At 34.9% G+C, this 12,893-nt stretch overlaps 3 protein-coding genes across 7 annotated transcripts in view; 2 read left to right on the top strand and 1 right to left on the bottom strand.

Moving 5' to 3' along the window:
- LOC121726671 (papilin-like) overlaps window positions 1–12,893 on the top strand; it is an 89,591-nt gene that overhangs the window by 12,495 nt on the left and 64,203 nt on the right. The gene's annotated exons all lie outside the window — the stretch shown is intronic.
- Window positions 211–2,636, top strand: LOC121726673. Of its 2 annotated transcripts, XM_042114134.1 has the most exons (4): window positions 211–543; window positions 974–1,253; window positions 1,346–1,817; window positions 1,973–2,028. In XM_042114134.1, coding segments are annotated over exons 1-4 (936 nt in total). In that variant the 5' UTR covers window positions 211–360; the 3' UTR covers window positions 1,974–2,028. The 2 variants fall into 2 exon arrangements, with proteins under 2 accessions (XP_041970068.1, XP_041970067.1); XM_042114133.1 differs by having other exon boundaries at window positions 266–543; window positions 1,346–2,636.
- On the bottom strand, window positions 2,671–4,117 carry LOC121726674. The gene is made up of 2 exons (XM_042114135.1): window positions 3,964–4,117; window positions 2,671–3,856 (listed from the first exon to the last, which is right to left on the bottom strand). The coding sequence occupies exons 1-2, from the start codon at window positions 4,089–4,091 to the stop codon at window positions 2,671–2,673; spliced, it is 1,314 nt and encodes a 437-aa protein (XP_041970069.1). The 5' UTR covers window positions 4,092–4,117.

Genomic DNA, 12,893 nt, shown 5'->3' with positions numbered 1-12,893 from the left:
GACTCTTTTATATAATTAAAGACTAGCTGCTAAATTGTACGCCCCAAACTCGTTTACAATGAACGTTCCCATACATTTTAATATCGTAGTGACAATAGGGTATTTGACAATTTTTGAAAAATATTCTTAAACTATTCTTTGTTATGAAATAAACATATTGTATTAATATTTCCGGGAAATATTTTGTATTAGCAAAGAAAATGAATATTAAAGTTTAAATTCACCAAGTCGCGCGAAAAACGCTATTTAGAAAATGGCGACGATCACATGACGTCGATGACGTCACTGGCAAGTAAACAAAGTTACAATCAAAAGAGCTAAGCTGTTTTTCCGTGGTTTTTCTTTAATTAATCCGTGATAATGGTGTATAAATGGTGTGCAGTGCCAGAATGTAAAAATACGTCTTTAAAAACTCCAGAAAAAATATTCGTTTCTGTTCCAACTAATCCCAAAAGACGAAAAATGTGGTTACAATTAGCTCGAAGAGACCCAAAGAGCGTTTTATCGCATTCAAACATTTTTATGTGTGAAGATCACTTTGATGTAAGTAAGTATTTAAATTAAGTTAATAAGACACTAGACAGAAGTTATCTAGAATTTCATACCAGATTATCATAATAATAACCTGTACTTAATGTAGGTATTATGTTTTGAAAATATTGTCACATATTGTTGACTGTTGATAGTAATATTATTGTCTTTTGTGTCAAACACAACATTGATAAATAGGTACCGTACGGTACGGTACATATAACATTGGCAAATGTTTGTAAATTAGATATAAGTAGGTCATAGTTGGGTCTTAGAGAAATATAAACATACCATGTCATAGGTACTGAATCCTAAATACAATAACTACTAATACAATAAATAGAGGTATCGGTTGGCCTAAAGGAAACGGGGCACTATGGGAAAAAGATCATCAATCAAAACAAAAAAACCTTTAATATTATTATGTATTATTTTATTACAGATAGAAAAAGATACAACAAACTACTTGAAATACAAAATGGGCTTCAGTCAGAAGATATTTTTGACAGATAAGGCTGTACCGACAAAATTTCATTGTCAAGAGGATCGCAAGAGACGACTGTCCCCTCAAGCTGGACCTTCTCGAGATACGTCCCTTAAAAGGCAAAGAAAAAGTCTTGTTGCGGAATGTTTGGAAAGTCAAAGCACTACTGAAACGGAAGTTGAAAGTATGAATCAACAACATGACAGTATTATAGTACAAGATACTGTTATGCTGGAAGGTACATGCCATTTATGTATTTATTATGACATAATACTGAAACTTAAAAATTTGTTGTATGAAATAATCAATATTGTGCGTTTGTCTTTTCAGAAATACCAAAAACTCTAGACAAAGAAACTTCTACTGAAACTGTAGTAACTGTTGAAAAATCTGTTCAAGTAACAACGAAAGTGACTAAACATTTTAGGAGCAAAGCTGTGCAAGTACGATCACAAAATAAAAGTATTTCTACCTCACCGTCCAAAGTGTGTACAACATCCAGTTTCACTTCACCCTTGAAAATTGAACCATGTCGTCTTCATCCATCACACTCAGGAGCTGTTAACGCAGTGAAGAAAAAGATTATCCTTGAAGATGAAAGATCAGACAGTGAAATATCTTGTTTGGAAAGTGGCCATTTGTCTCCTTTTGTACTTACATCTACATCATCATCATCAAAAGTGACTGACTCTGAGAGTTTTGCCACCGAGACTGAAGATATGGAAAAAATGCAGTGCCTTAAAAATACTATGCGTTTGATTGAAAACAAACCTACAATGTATATTGGTATTTCCAAAGACTGTTATTTTTTGATTCAGTTAATTCATAAGCACACTAATATAAAAATTGAACATATTTTACTTTGTTTAAAGAAAATTAGACTCAATAGCACATTTTCAGAATTAGAAGATAATTTTGGAATATCTCTATCATATGCAAGTAAAATATTTTTGTCTAATATCCCAATATTAAGTAGTGTATTAAACAAATTTATTGTTGCTTTAGACAAAAAAAACATAAAAAAGAATCTCCCAATTGCATTCAGGCACAATTATTACAATGTCAGTTGTATCATTGATTGTCTGGAAATCGATATACAGAAACCCTCCAAGGCTTTATATCAGGCATTAACATGGTCAGACTACAAAAAAGGGAATACTGTGAAGTATTTAATTTCATGTACACCTAATGGTTTAGTCAATTATGTATCACAAGGGTTCGGTGGCAGAACCAGTGATGTCACCATAGTAGAAAACTGTAGCTTTATAAATGGGTTAGAGCCAGGAACTTACATCTTGGCTGACAGAGGCTTTAAGCACCTTGAACCTTTACTTCATGCAAAAGGAATGAAATTATTAAGACCACCTAGTGTAAGTGCTGGTGCAAAATTGACTAAATCTGAAGTTCGACAAACTAAAATCATTGCAAGCTTACGAATTCATATTGAAAGAGTCATAAGACGATTAAGGGAATTTCACATGTTAAAGCAACATTCAGTTATAAATACAAATATGCGTCGTTTCCTTGACCATATTATTATTATTGCTTGTGCACTAATTAATTTGCAGGATTCTCTAATTAAATAATGTGGCTAGCTAGTTAAGGAATCAAAATGAAATAATATATTTTTACCTTTATAAAATGTTTTTTATTGCTCACTCACATATATTTGTATTACATAGTAATATGGGGTATATATTGTGTTTCCAAAATGAATCTAATTTATTTATTAAGTTATTTACATAATCATCATCATAGTATTCTAAAATGATGTCAACTTTTTGTGTCTGCTCGAAGTTACTGTCCGCTACACAAAAATAACATTTTTGCAGACCAGTTGCATACATTTGCAGTTGCACCTGCGCTCTACATTTTTCAGAAAGGATGCCATTTTTTATATAATTTCCTTTAGATTTGGTCTTAGTAGGACACTTTATTTCTATAACAGCATCGTTCATTACACCGTCAGGAGATGCAGCAATCACAGGATTGTCTTTACAGATATAAAGCCCGCAGGAAGTTATTTTTTTTTTCAATTTCTTGCTTACAGTCTTACGGACAGAAAGTTCTAATTTTCTACCTCTTTTCATGGCCACTGTATCAGGAATTTTCGCACCCATTATAGTGGCCACTAATGTTCCATCAGGTGTGTGGCAGACACTAGCTTCATGGGCCTTTGAAGCAGTTATGCGGCCATACCGCATCTCATACCATAAGCTACTTTTATTCTGCTGCCTTGTTGCTTCTTCTACACTTTTGATAATGTCACTTGTGAATGTACTTTTCATTATGCCTAAGAGCATGTCTATATCATTTTTAGTTTCTTGAGGTAGATTTATCATAAAACTATGTAATGAGTATTTCATAATGTCACTATGCACAAAATCATCTTGAAATTTTAGCAATTCACACTTGTTAATTTTTCTCTTTTTGGCTTCTGAAATAAAATCTTCGTATAGTGCTGATGTGCTAGGTCTGTGTGGAACAGGGGTCTTGGTCATTTGTTCTATAGTGATGAACTTTAAAGTGGTTCCTACTCTAGACAGAACAGGCTTCTTCCAGTAACACTCGACCGATGTACATGCTGGCTCCTCGCTGCGACGATGGACCCACATCAAAAAGGCTACCGCGTGTTTACATCCGCCGGCTGAAGCCGCACAGTCATGGCACTCACAGCTTATTATCACACCGTCATTTTCATTTACGACCAGGGTAACATTGTAAGCTTTGGTGCGCACTTTATGTTCCGGGCACATTTTGCATTTTACTGTACAAATCCCATTGTCGCGGTACAGTTGAACGTAGCCAACGGCATCATCACCGTACGACTCTCTTGCAGACCTGCAAATAAAACAGAAAAGGCACTGAATATTTTCACTACATAACCTAAAATACACGAATGATGTATTGTACAAAACCCAAATTTATAATTATCGAGTGGTACTTACACTACTGTTTTTATATTTCTTACTTCAGAAGCATAATAAACTGCATTGTTTTTAAAAAATAGTTCTACCATGAATGGATCGATCTTAGGTAGGTTGCTATTATCTGCTCGCACGTAATTGGAGTCCATCTTAGATATTATTATAGCTGTTGTGAGTAACGTAGTTAATATTTGTACTAGAAATTGTGAATAATCACATAAAAATCTAATCAAACACTATATATCACGTAAACGGCGTACTAAACTCCAGTCAAGAAGCTTTGTTTACTTGCGTGTGACGTCACTACGATTGCAACCAATGAGAGAGCGTTTCTATCACCGAAAAAACAAAGACAATTTTATTCGACTTTTCTTACGAAATCCTCTGAAAATACATATTATTTTAATGAAATTATATTGAAATACGTTTAATTTACCTATAATTTATTAGGATGACCATAAATTATAATTTATTTTAAATGTTGTCAAATACCCTATTCATCGAACAGTACGTTAATAGATTCCCGTTATAAAATATGTAGTTACTTCCCGTTTTTGTGGTTTTCTATGCAAGTATGAAGTAATCCATCCGCTCGGAGAGGCTAATTGTAATGAGTAACAGTACCTACTTAGCCACAGCCCACAGGATAACCCTTGTTGAGTGACTTTATACGGAGATGGCAAATGGTTAGTAATCATGTGTGGTAGATGGTTACTATACTCCACTCGGGCTAACTTGTCGCTAGCGGCCATTGACTCCCTGTCAAAAACTTGTCATTTTCCATATAAAACCACGATTGACAATATCTGACACTTCATTGTCAATCGCGGTTTATATGGAAAATGGCAAGTTTTTGACAGGGAGTCAATGACCGCTAGCGACAAGTTAGCCCGAGTGGAGTATAGTAAGTAAACAGTTATTTCGTACGTCATAAAATTTAGATAGGATGTTTTTTAATTGTTATAAATTATAATTATTTATTATCGTTATAAATTCCTTATAGCAGCTAATATCCCACCATAGAACGTCCTTCACCGAACTGGTTAATGGATGAAAAGTATTTTATATTCAATAACGTATTACGTATGTCAATAAAATTGCTAGAATCCCCGATCGAAGGTTTAAGTAGGTTGTTTAAAAATGTCAGTCCCTAAAGTGGCTGATTTGCCTATCATCAAGTCTTTAAGGTAGGTGCTTTCAGCAGAATTAGAAGTTAGAACCCTTTGAAGCTGTCCACACTTTTCTTTGTTTTGTAAGCTTTATATCACTAAATAAAGAAAACTGTGGTCACTGGTCAGTCACTGAATGACGAATGTGGATTGAAAACTAAGTATAATTACTTGCACTATTATCTATTCTGTGGTATAATAATTATTCTATATTTAAGATTTGAATACTTTTTGCGATAGAGAGACTTTGCTTTTTTTACACTGAATAGTTTAGGTAGGATGTTCAAAATATTATATTTTGAATAAGTATATTACTAATTCACCTTTATTGAAAGACAGTAATAAACAGTTTATTGCGTAACAATCGAAGCACAGTGTTCACCTAAATACCGCAAGTTGCGCTCTAAATGGTGTAATTGCTTCCCAAAACACAACGGTCCTGGAGTACTCTGTGGAAATTAGAGGTGTTAGTGTCTATACTCTACTACATTTTGTAAACTAATAAAACTCCTTTGTGGAAGCAAAAAGTGCATACAAATACAATTTCCGAATTTCAGCCTTTACTTATGTACTGGAAAAATAAAATGACTGCGTTTTAGAGGCATTCGCTGGCAGGGTCGCGTATTCCGCGTATCCCGTGGCTCTGTCCAAAGCAGAAAAGCAGGCGCATCGTTGGAGTTTTAGTGGGTATGCCCGGGGCGGCCTTTACCGCCCCGGGGAGTCTCACATACACCAGTGGAACTGCCCAGGCTGCCGGGGATGGGGGACATTTCCCCAACGGAAAAAAGGAGCATCCCCCCCCTAAGGAAAGGATATGAGTAACTACTACCTAACTCCTAAAGTTCAGATTTTCAGAGCATAATATATTTAGGGCTTGTTTCTCCACTTACTGATAAGTGCCGGATAGGCTATCCACCACTTAACTTGACAGATTATGGAGAATCTGTCAAAAAAGTTGTGGATAGCCTATCCGGCACTTTATCAGGAAGTGGTGAAACAGGCCCTTAGTGTCCGCAAGCTGAAAAATTTGTCGATAGTCATGGAATTTCAGGTATCGCTCGCCTAATACCGTCCCATAGATGATTATGATTTATGAGTTATGACGGTAAAATTAAAATCCCCAAAAATGCATTTCGGCCGCGTTCCTACGTTTATCGTTTGTATTATATGGAACATTTAGCTTCCTTCCTTCTGCGAGCAATTTACACAGACGCGGAAGACTCGCTGTGCTTTTAACCTATTTCGAGCGCAATAAATTCGCAGTTATATTTTTTCTTTTATTTACTTGCACGAGGTATGTGTTGTTTAAATATCACCAACACCATGTATGTACCTTTTATGAATATTATTATTATTATTATATTATTAAAACTACCGATGAAGGTAGTTTTAATAATATAATAATAATAATAATATCTATGGACGCTTCACACCACGTCAGTCTGGCCCCGTGCTAAGTACCTAAAGGACTTGTGTTACAGGTACCAGACAACGGAAATATATTTAATACTTTTATACTATACATTTATTTAAGATTTTAATTATATCATACACATATTTAATAAAAATCCGGGAACATTGAAAACTTTTTGTTCCGTTGGCGGGATTCGAACCCGCGACCCCCGGCTTGAGCTACCAACGCGTTCACCACTGAGCCACAGAGGTCGTCAAATTAAATAATATCTAACAAATAACAATCAAGAATTACTTAGCTTCGATGTTACTTATACTAATTAGGTACTGAAGGGACCTGGCATATCAGATAAAGTGAACTACGTAAGGCACTTTAATAATAAAAATAATTATTCTATAGTAGATCAAAGGGTTTACGTAATAACTTGACGTTTCCACATTTTATTTTACTTGGTTCTAATTAATGGTTGCTGGCATCAAGTCATTGTGTAGGGAGTAGGGACAAGAGATTTGAATCTTAATGAGGACTAATAAATCCAATTTTAGATTAATAAGATGTTAAAGGTTTTTGTAGACTTGTCGTGTCCGAATTTCCCCCGGACACTTTTAAAAAACCCGGCCGGACGGTCCCCGGCCGCCCTTCAAACTAGGACAAATCCGAGTATGTACTTACATCCAGACGGATGGCAGCCCTATAAGCTGCCCTACCCACAATTAAAAAGTTGTCCAATTAAATTGTGAGACTACGCAATTTAGTTGTAAGTATAAAATATAGTCGGCCGACTTGAAATTCTAATATTATCTGCGGTGAGTGGTGACCCTTATAGTGTTAATACTTAATATCCAGGATATTATAAAATAATATACTTAATATTTAAAGGGACAACAAATGATGAGTGCTACTTAATGCCTTATAAAGGTGTTATTAACTGCAAAATCACATGTTTATCTTATTTTAATCCTTTAAAAGCTTTCGAGTTTCGCGTCAGTTTCGCAGGGTCTAGTTCTGTTCTGTAGCGAAGAGCGTCGGAAGACGTCGCTAAACTTGCAGTGACGTCTTCCGACGCTGGGGAAATACGACCGCGTTGCCGAAAAATTACGAAAATTTCTATGCGCATTATCACTTTGGGAGCTCTGTACTGTATGTATGATATGTTATAGGACGTATAAAATTTATGAGGAACCTCTTTCGTACCACATCTCGCTAGTCGCTGCGGGTACTTTCACTAATTCCTAGGATGGGTCTAGACTCTAGTGGGTGCAATATTTCATCGCGTTATTTACGGCACAGGTGCCCGTGAGTAACGAGTTAGGTCTTAGGTCTTACGTACTGAGTACTGACTAGTGAATACTCAGATGTCTTCCACTTGTTCTATAGCTCTAAGTTCTAACGTCTAAGGGCTTAAAAAATAATAGCCTTAAACAATGACATAACAATACACTTAGCTAATATAGGTATCACCTCGTAAAATTAAACAAATAGGAAATTAATAATTATAAATTAACTTAAATGTAATAAAATCATTATTAAATTTAATAGTTATTTTTTAAGGTGGAATCAATTAATTAAAATTGCAAAAGTATTATTCTGTATAATGGTAACTTTATAATGGTAATGAACTTAAGTTAGTTAACATCTCGGAGATTTCTAGAGCTGATCGTATCTTTTCACTGAAGCGATAGCCTAGCTGCTAGACTAGAGTCGACCACACAGGTTTGAAGTTGTTGACCTAGGTTAATTGCATCTATAATTATCACTTTCTATGACTATAAGCTCTACTAAGGGGCCGTTCATAAAATACGTCACACTAAAATTAACTTTTTTGACCCCCTCTCCCCCCGGGTGTCACGCTGTGTCACACTTTCTGTTACCCTTCTTGTGTTGTGTTGTAATATCTTATATCTTTAAACGAGCAATTCTTGTATATATGTATATATAGCAAAGCTCGGTCAAATAGCTAGTTTCTATTTATGTGCTCCGAAACATCATAATTGGTGACTTCTATAATTACAAAATTGAAAAAAAAGTAGAGAGAATGAATGCTCAGTAAATTTTTTTAAGGGTAGTATTTAATCGAGTGACTGTAAATTACAGTTTTAAGTGTCAAAATTACTAATTAATTTGGGTTATAGAATTACTATTTGAGCGACTGACTGTGAGTGATAATTAACAGAACAGCAACTTACAAATTCTTTATTAGAGTTACTTAAAATTCAAAATGAGCAGCTCCGTAATATTTGAGCGACCTAATATCTGTTTGAGTGTGAACATTACGTCCTGCATTTTTTTCAATATTTGGCAAATGAATTTTTTATACTGAGCGGCATTTTATCTTAAATGAAGTGTTTCGAATACAAAAACCACTTTGAAAATACTTTAATGAGCAGAGTATAATGAGCTCACATTAAAACAAAAAAAAAATGAATATGAAATAACTATTTGATGAAACACTTTTAATCAGGGATCCCTAGAACAATTTTTTTTTATTACTATCAAGCAAATTTTTTGAGAGTACCTTCATTTGGATAAGAGGAACAACAATTTTATATGTGAAGAAAGTGGTAGCTAACAGAGATAGAAAGGATTTCATACTTTGAATTGATGATCCCAAAATATGTATAGTTCTATTTGTAGGAACTTGAATTATATAACGGTAAGGGAGATTGTTTAGAATCATGCCCAACGATTTAGGGGGGGAGGGGAGGAGGGGGTAAACCCCGTTTATATCTAAAAATCATTAATAAATTACACAAATTATAATCCTTAACGGAAAGTCAAAGAAATGGGTAAAAATTTTAATGGCGACCTATACCAAAGAAAAACAACTGTCTTCATTTATGAGTCGTCGGAGCTCCGCTATACGGGGCTCCTACTTCTGGGTGGTTGACAAAAAAATTACCACGATGATAAGCTGCTGCTATGCTAAGGCGGGAGCTTCGCTGCGCCACGCTCCCGGCCGCCTTAGCCATCTAACCTAACCCAAAAAAGTCGTATTGGTCCGCAGTCCAACTCACGGGCCTCACCTGACTGCAACGATTCGTCGCCCCGCCCCTTCGAATTCGCACGCATTTAACAATAATGTAGTTTTCATGAAGTAGGCATATTGTATTAAGTATATTTTTATCCCGTGGTGCTTCCCCCTCTTGTACTTGCACCACATCCACCATACATGCACGTGAGCATGGACCCAGTGCTTCAGGAGGCTGTCCAGCTTATCACTGAGTATTTTCAGGATGATGTTGGGGCTGCCGCGCGTTCGGAACATCAGCGATGCAATGCGACGTCGCAACTCGCAACACGGTGTGAAAACCGTCTGTGCGTGCTTGCGTAAACAACCCCCTTGTCACATCTTGTCACACTCGGCAAAACCCCTCCCCCCGTTGCATGCGAACGTATTTTATGAACGGCCCCTAAATAGAACTGGTTTATTTTATTCTTTATTATCAATAATGATGTGACAATGATTGCAAAGTTTTCATTAAAAAAGTTTTGGAAATTGCGAGTCCCTTAAGGATGACCTTTTGAGATTCGAACACCGGCGTACCAGAGCTGTTACAGAAATGTGAAGAGCTGTTTATAAATAAACCAAAGTCCAAACACATCCCAGGAGGCAGGAACAATATTGGAAAATCCTAATGTAACTGCGCTCACTAAAGTATAGGTAAGTAGGTACTAGGTAAATAGGCTGAAATGTGAAGTTTTTTTTACTTTTTTAATAAAAATATTAATAGCCTTGTCATGTTCAATATGTTTGTAAGTTGTAACCCTGAATAGCCCGGGTCAAAATCCTGCTGTCAGCGTCCTTGGCCCTTGCTCGTCTAGACTTTGCGATTAATCTGGCGCTTGCGATGTAGTGTTTACCCTTAATAGCTTATGATTATAGTATGTACTTATAAAAATAAAGTTGAGAAAAAAATTATACCCACGGGATTGACTCATTAAGGCTGGGTTGCACCAACGAACTTTAACTATAACTGTAACTTTAACTATAACTACAGTGCAAAATGTCAAATCTTTGATTAAAGTTAAAAATGGCGTCCAAGGACGCTATTTTTAACTTTTGAACTTTAATGTTTTACAGTGTTATATTTTTCCTGTCGATTTTTACGGATAATTCAATTTTTTATACCCTCAATCCCGTTACCTGTAGCTTAAATAAAAAAAAAATAAACGCAACAGACATCTGTGAATTTCTCCGGTTAAAGTTAAGTTTAAAGTTAAAGCTAAAGGACGCCATATTTAACTATAAAAATAACTTTAACTTTAACCACGCCTCTGGTGCAAGTTGCAACCCAACCTTAGTTATTAGTAAAACTTACATATAACAGAAATAAACAAAAGTCAAAACATTAACTTTGGTAATTTATCTTATATCTTTATACGAGCAATTCTTGTATATATATATATATATATATATATATATATATATATATATATATATATATATATATATATATATATATATATATATATATATATATATATATATATATATATATATATATATATATATATATATATATATGTGGCGCTTGTTAACCTTTTACCTGCCGCTTTATCTATAAATTTTGTTACTTGGATACCACTTGCTAAAATAGTTATTTAATTTTAAATGTGCTTAGCCCAAACAAACACTTGACGCGTTGTCGCTGTAAATCATACCTAATATGGTGGATAGTAACGGTTTTTTCGATCAGTCGTAGTTCCACTGTCGCTTAGGCAACCAGCGTGCGCGCTCTCGCGCATTTCCTTACTACCGTTTTGTGCGATACGACACTTGGTATCTATTAAAATTATTATTTTCAAGCTTATTTGATTTTTAGAGTTTTCTGTTTTGAATATAAGAACTTACCGATGTGGTAAGTTCTTATATTAATTTTATAATAAACTCATACCAAATATTTTACTGATTCCGTAGCAAAAGTTGATTATAAAATAAACGAATTTGTGAAGAGAATCGCCTTTTTACTTTGAACCGACTTCCAAAAAAAGAGGAGGGTTCTCAATTCGATAGTATGTTCTTTATTTAGTTATGTTTGTTCGCGGATAACTCCACTATTTGTAGACCGATTTTTAAGATACTTCTGTTGTTGTATAGGACATAGTTGAAATTTGGTACCACGTTCACAAAAGTTGTGATCTGATGATGCGATCCACGATGAATCGAGGCAACTCCTTAAAATTTGTAAGGAAACATGTACAGGGGTATTACTGTAGTGATTTTGACTTTTTCTGAAGGATTTCAAACATATTATGTACTACCAAAAAGTAACATTCTGCAAAAATTTAAAGGAACCTTGGTTCCGAAGGTGCTGTACAGAATTTTTCAATTCTCATAGATAGATGTTCAGGGATTTCAGCATTTAAACAACTAATTTAAGCATAATAATATTCCAATATATCAATTTCATCAATTGTCATCATCATCACCATAAAGTTATTATGCCACGCTGCACGCACCGTCAATCATGACCCTATTATTGGTACTTCTCATAGTCATAAATCAATCACATCAAAATAATGTGTATTTTTTTAAATACACCCAGGTACAACTTAACTTTTGCGTACAATATGCGTAATAGACATCTAGATAACTAAAAAAAACCGGCCAAGTGCGTATCGGGCCACGCACAATATAGGGTTCCGTAGTAACGCTAGTTTTTGATAATTTTACACCATCTCAGTAACATTTAAAGGAATTTGAACGAAAAATTCCTTTATACTTTTCATACATTTTGTTTATGTCATCGACTATTACTAAATAACTTGTTAAGTCTTCTTAGCCGTGAGTGTTTTTTCTTTTAAATTCAGCATCTTTGCTACTCCCGTGAATATTTTCACATTTCCATTAGACACATCCACAGTAAAATAGGGGGGCGGGGCATTGGACTCTACCGTATTTTTCCACTGTAGAACTTCATATTTCACAAATGGACCCCGAAATCGGAAAATGATTTTTGAAATGAAAATGTTTTGGGATGGACACGAAAAAAAAAACCGGCCAAGTGTGTATCGGGCGACACGCAATATAGGGTTCCGTAGTACAGCTAGTTTTTGATAATTTTTGTACAGTTAATGAATGTACATTTATAACGTGTTTTACATTACTAACAACATCATCTCAGTTACATTCAAAGGAATTTGAAATTTGAACGAAAATTTCCTTTGTACTTCTACGAATACAATTTTTTAGTTGATCGACTATTACTCAATAACTCATGAATGTCTTCTTAGCCGTGATAGTTTTCCTTTAAAATTCAGCATATTTCTTACCCCCGTGAATTTTTTCACATTTCCAGAAGCAACCGTTTAGCTGGTAGAAGGGGAACTAAGGGGACACTAGACTCTAACGATTTGTTCCACTTTAA

This window comes from Aricia agestis, chromosome 4 (assembly GCF_905147365.1).
Source record: "Aricia agestis chromosome 4, ilAriAges1.1, whole genome shotgun sequence".
In the NCBI taxonomy this organism is placed as follows: domain Eukaryota; kingdom Metazoa; phylum Arthropoda; class Insecta; order Lepidoptera; family Lycaenidae; genus Aricia; species Aricia agestis.
The sequence above is the reverse complement of the archived record's forward strand: the minus strand, read 5'-3'. Positions and strand labels throughout refer to the sequence as shown.

What these genes read in the sequence shown, in the direction of transcription:
- LOC121726673 (XM_042114133.1), top strand. Translation starts at nt 361, where the DNA reads ATGGTGTATAAATGGTGTGCAGTGCCAGAATGTAAAAATACGTCTTTA. An exon ending in TGTGTGAAGATCACTTTGAT is followed by an intron (nt 544 to 973) that starts GTAAGTAAGTAT and finishes ATTTTATTACAG; the next exon opens with ATAGAAAAAGATACAACAAA. An exon ending in AGATACTGTTATGCTGGAAG is followed by an intron (nt 1,254 to 1,345) that starts GTACATGCCATT and finishes TTGTCTTTTCAG; the next exon opens with AAATACCAAAAACTCTAGAC.
- LOC121726674 (XM_042114135.1), bottom strand. Translation starts at nt 4,091, where the DNA reads ATGGACTCCAATTACGTGCGAGCAGATAATAGCAACCTACCTAAGATC. An exon ending in AGAAATATAAAAACAGTAGT is followed by an intron (nt 3,857 to 3,963) that starts GTAAGTACCACT and finishes TTTTATTTGCAG; the next exon opens with GTCTGCAAGAGAGTCGTACG.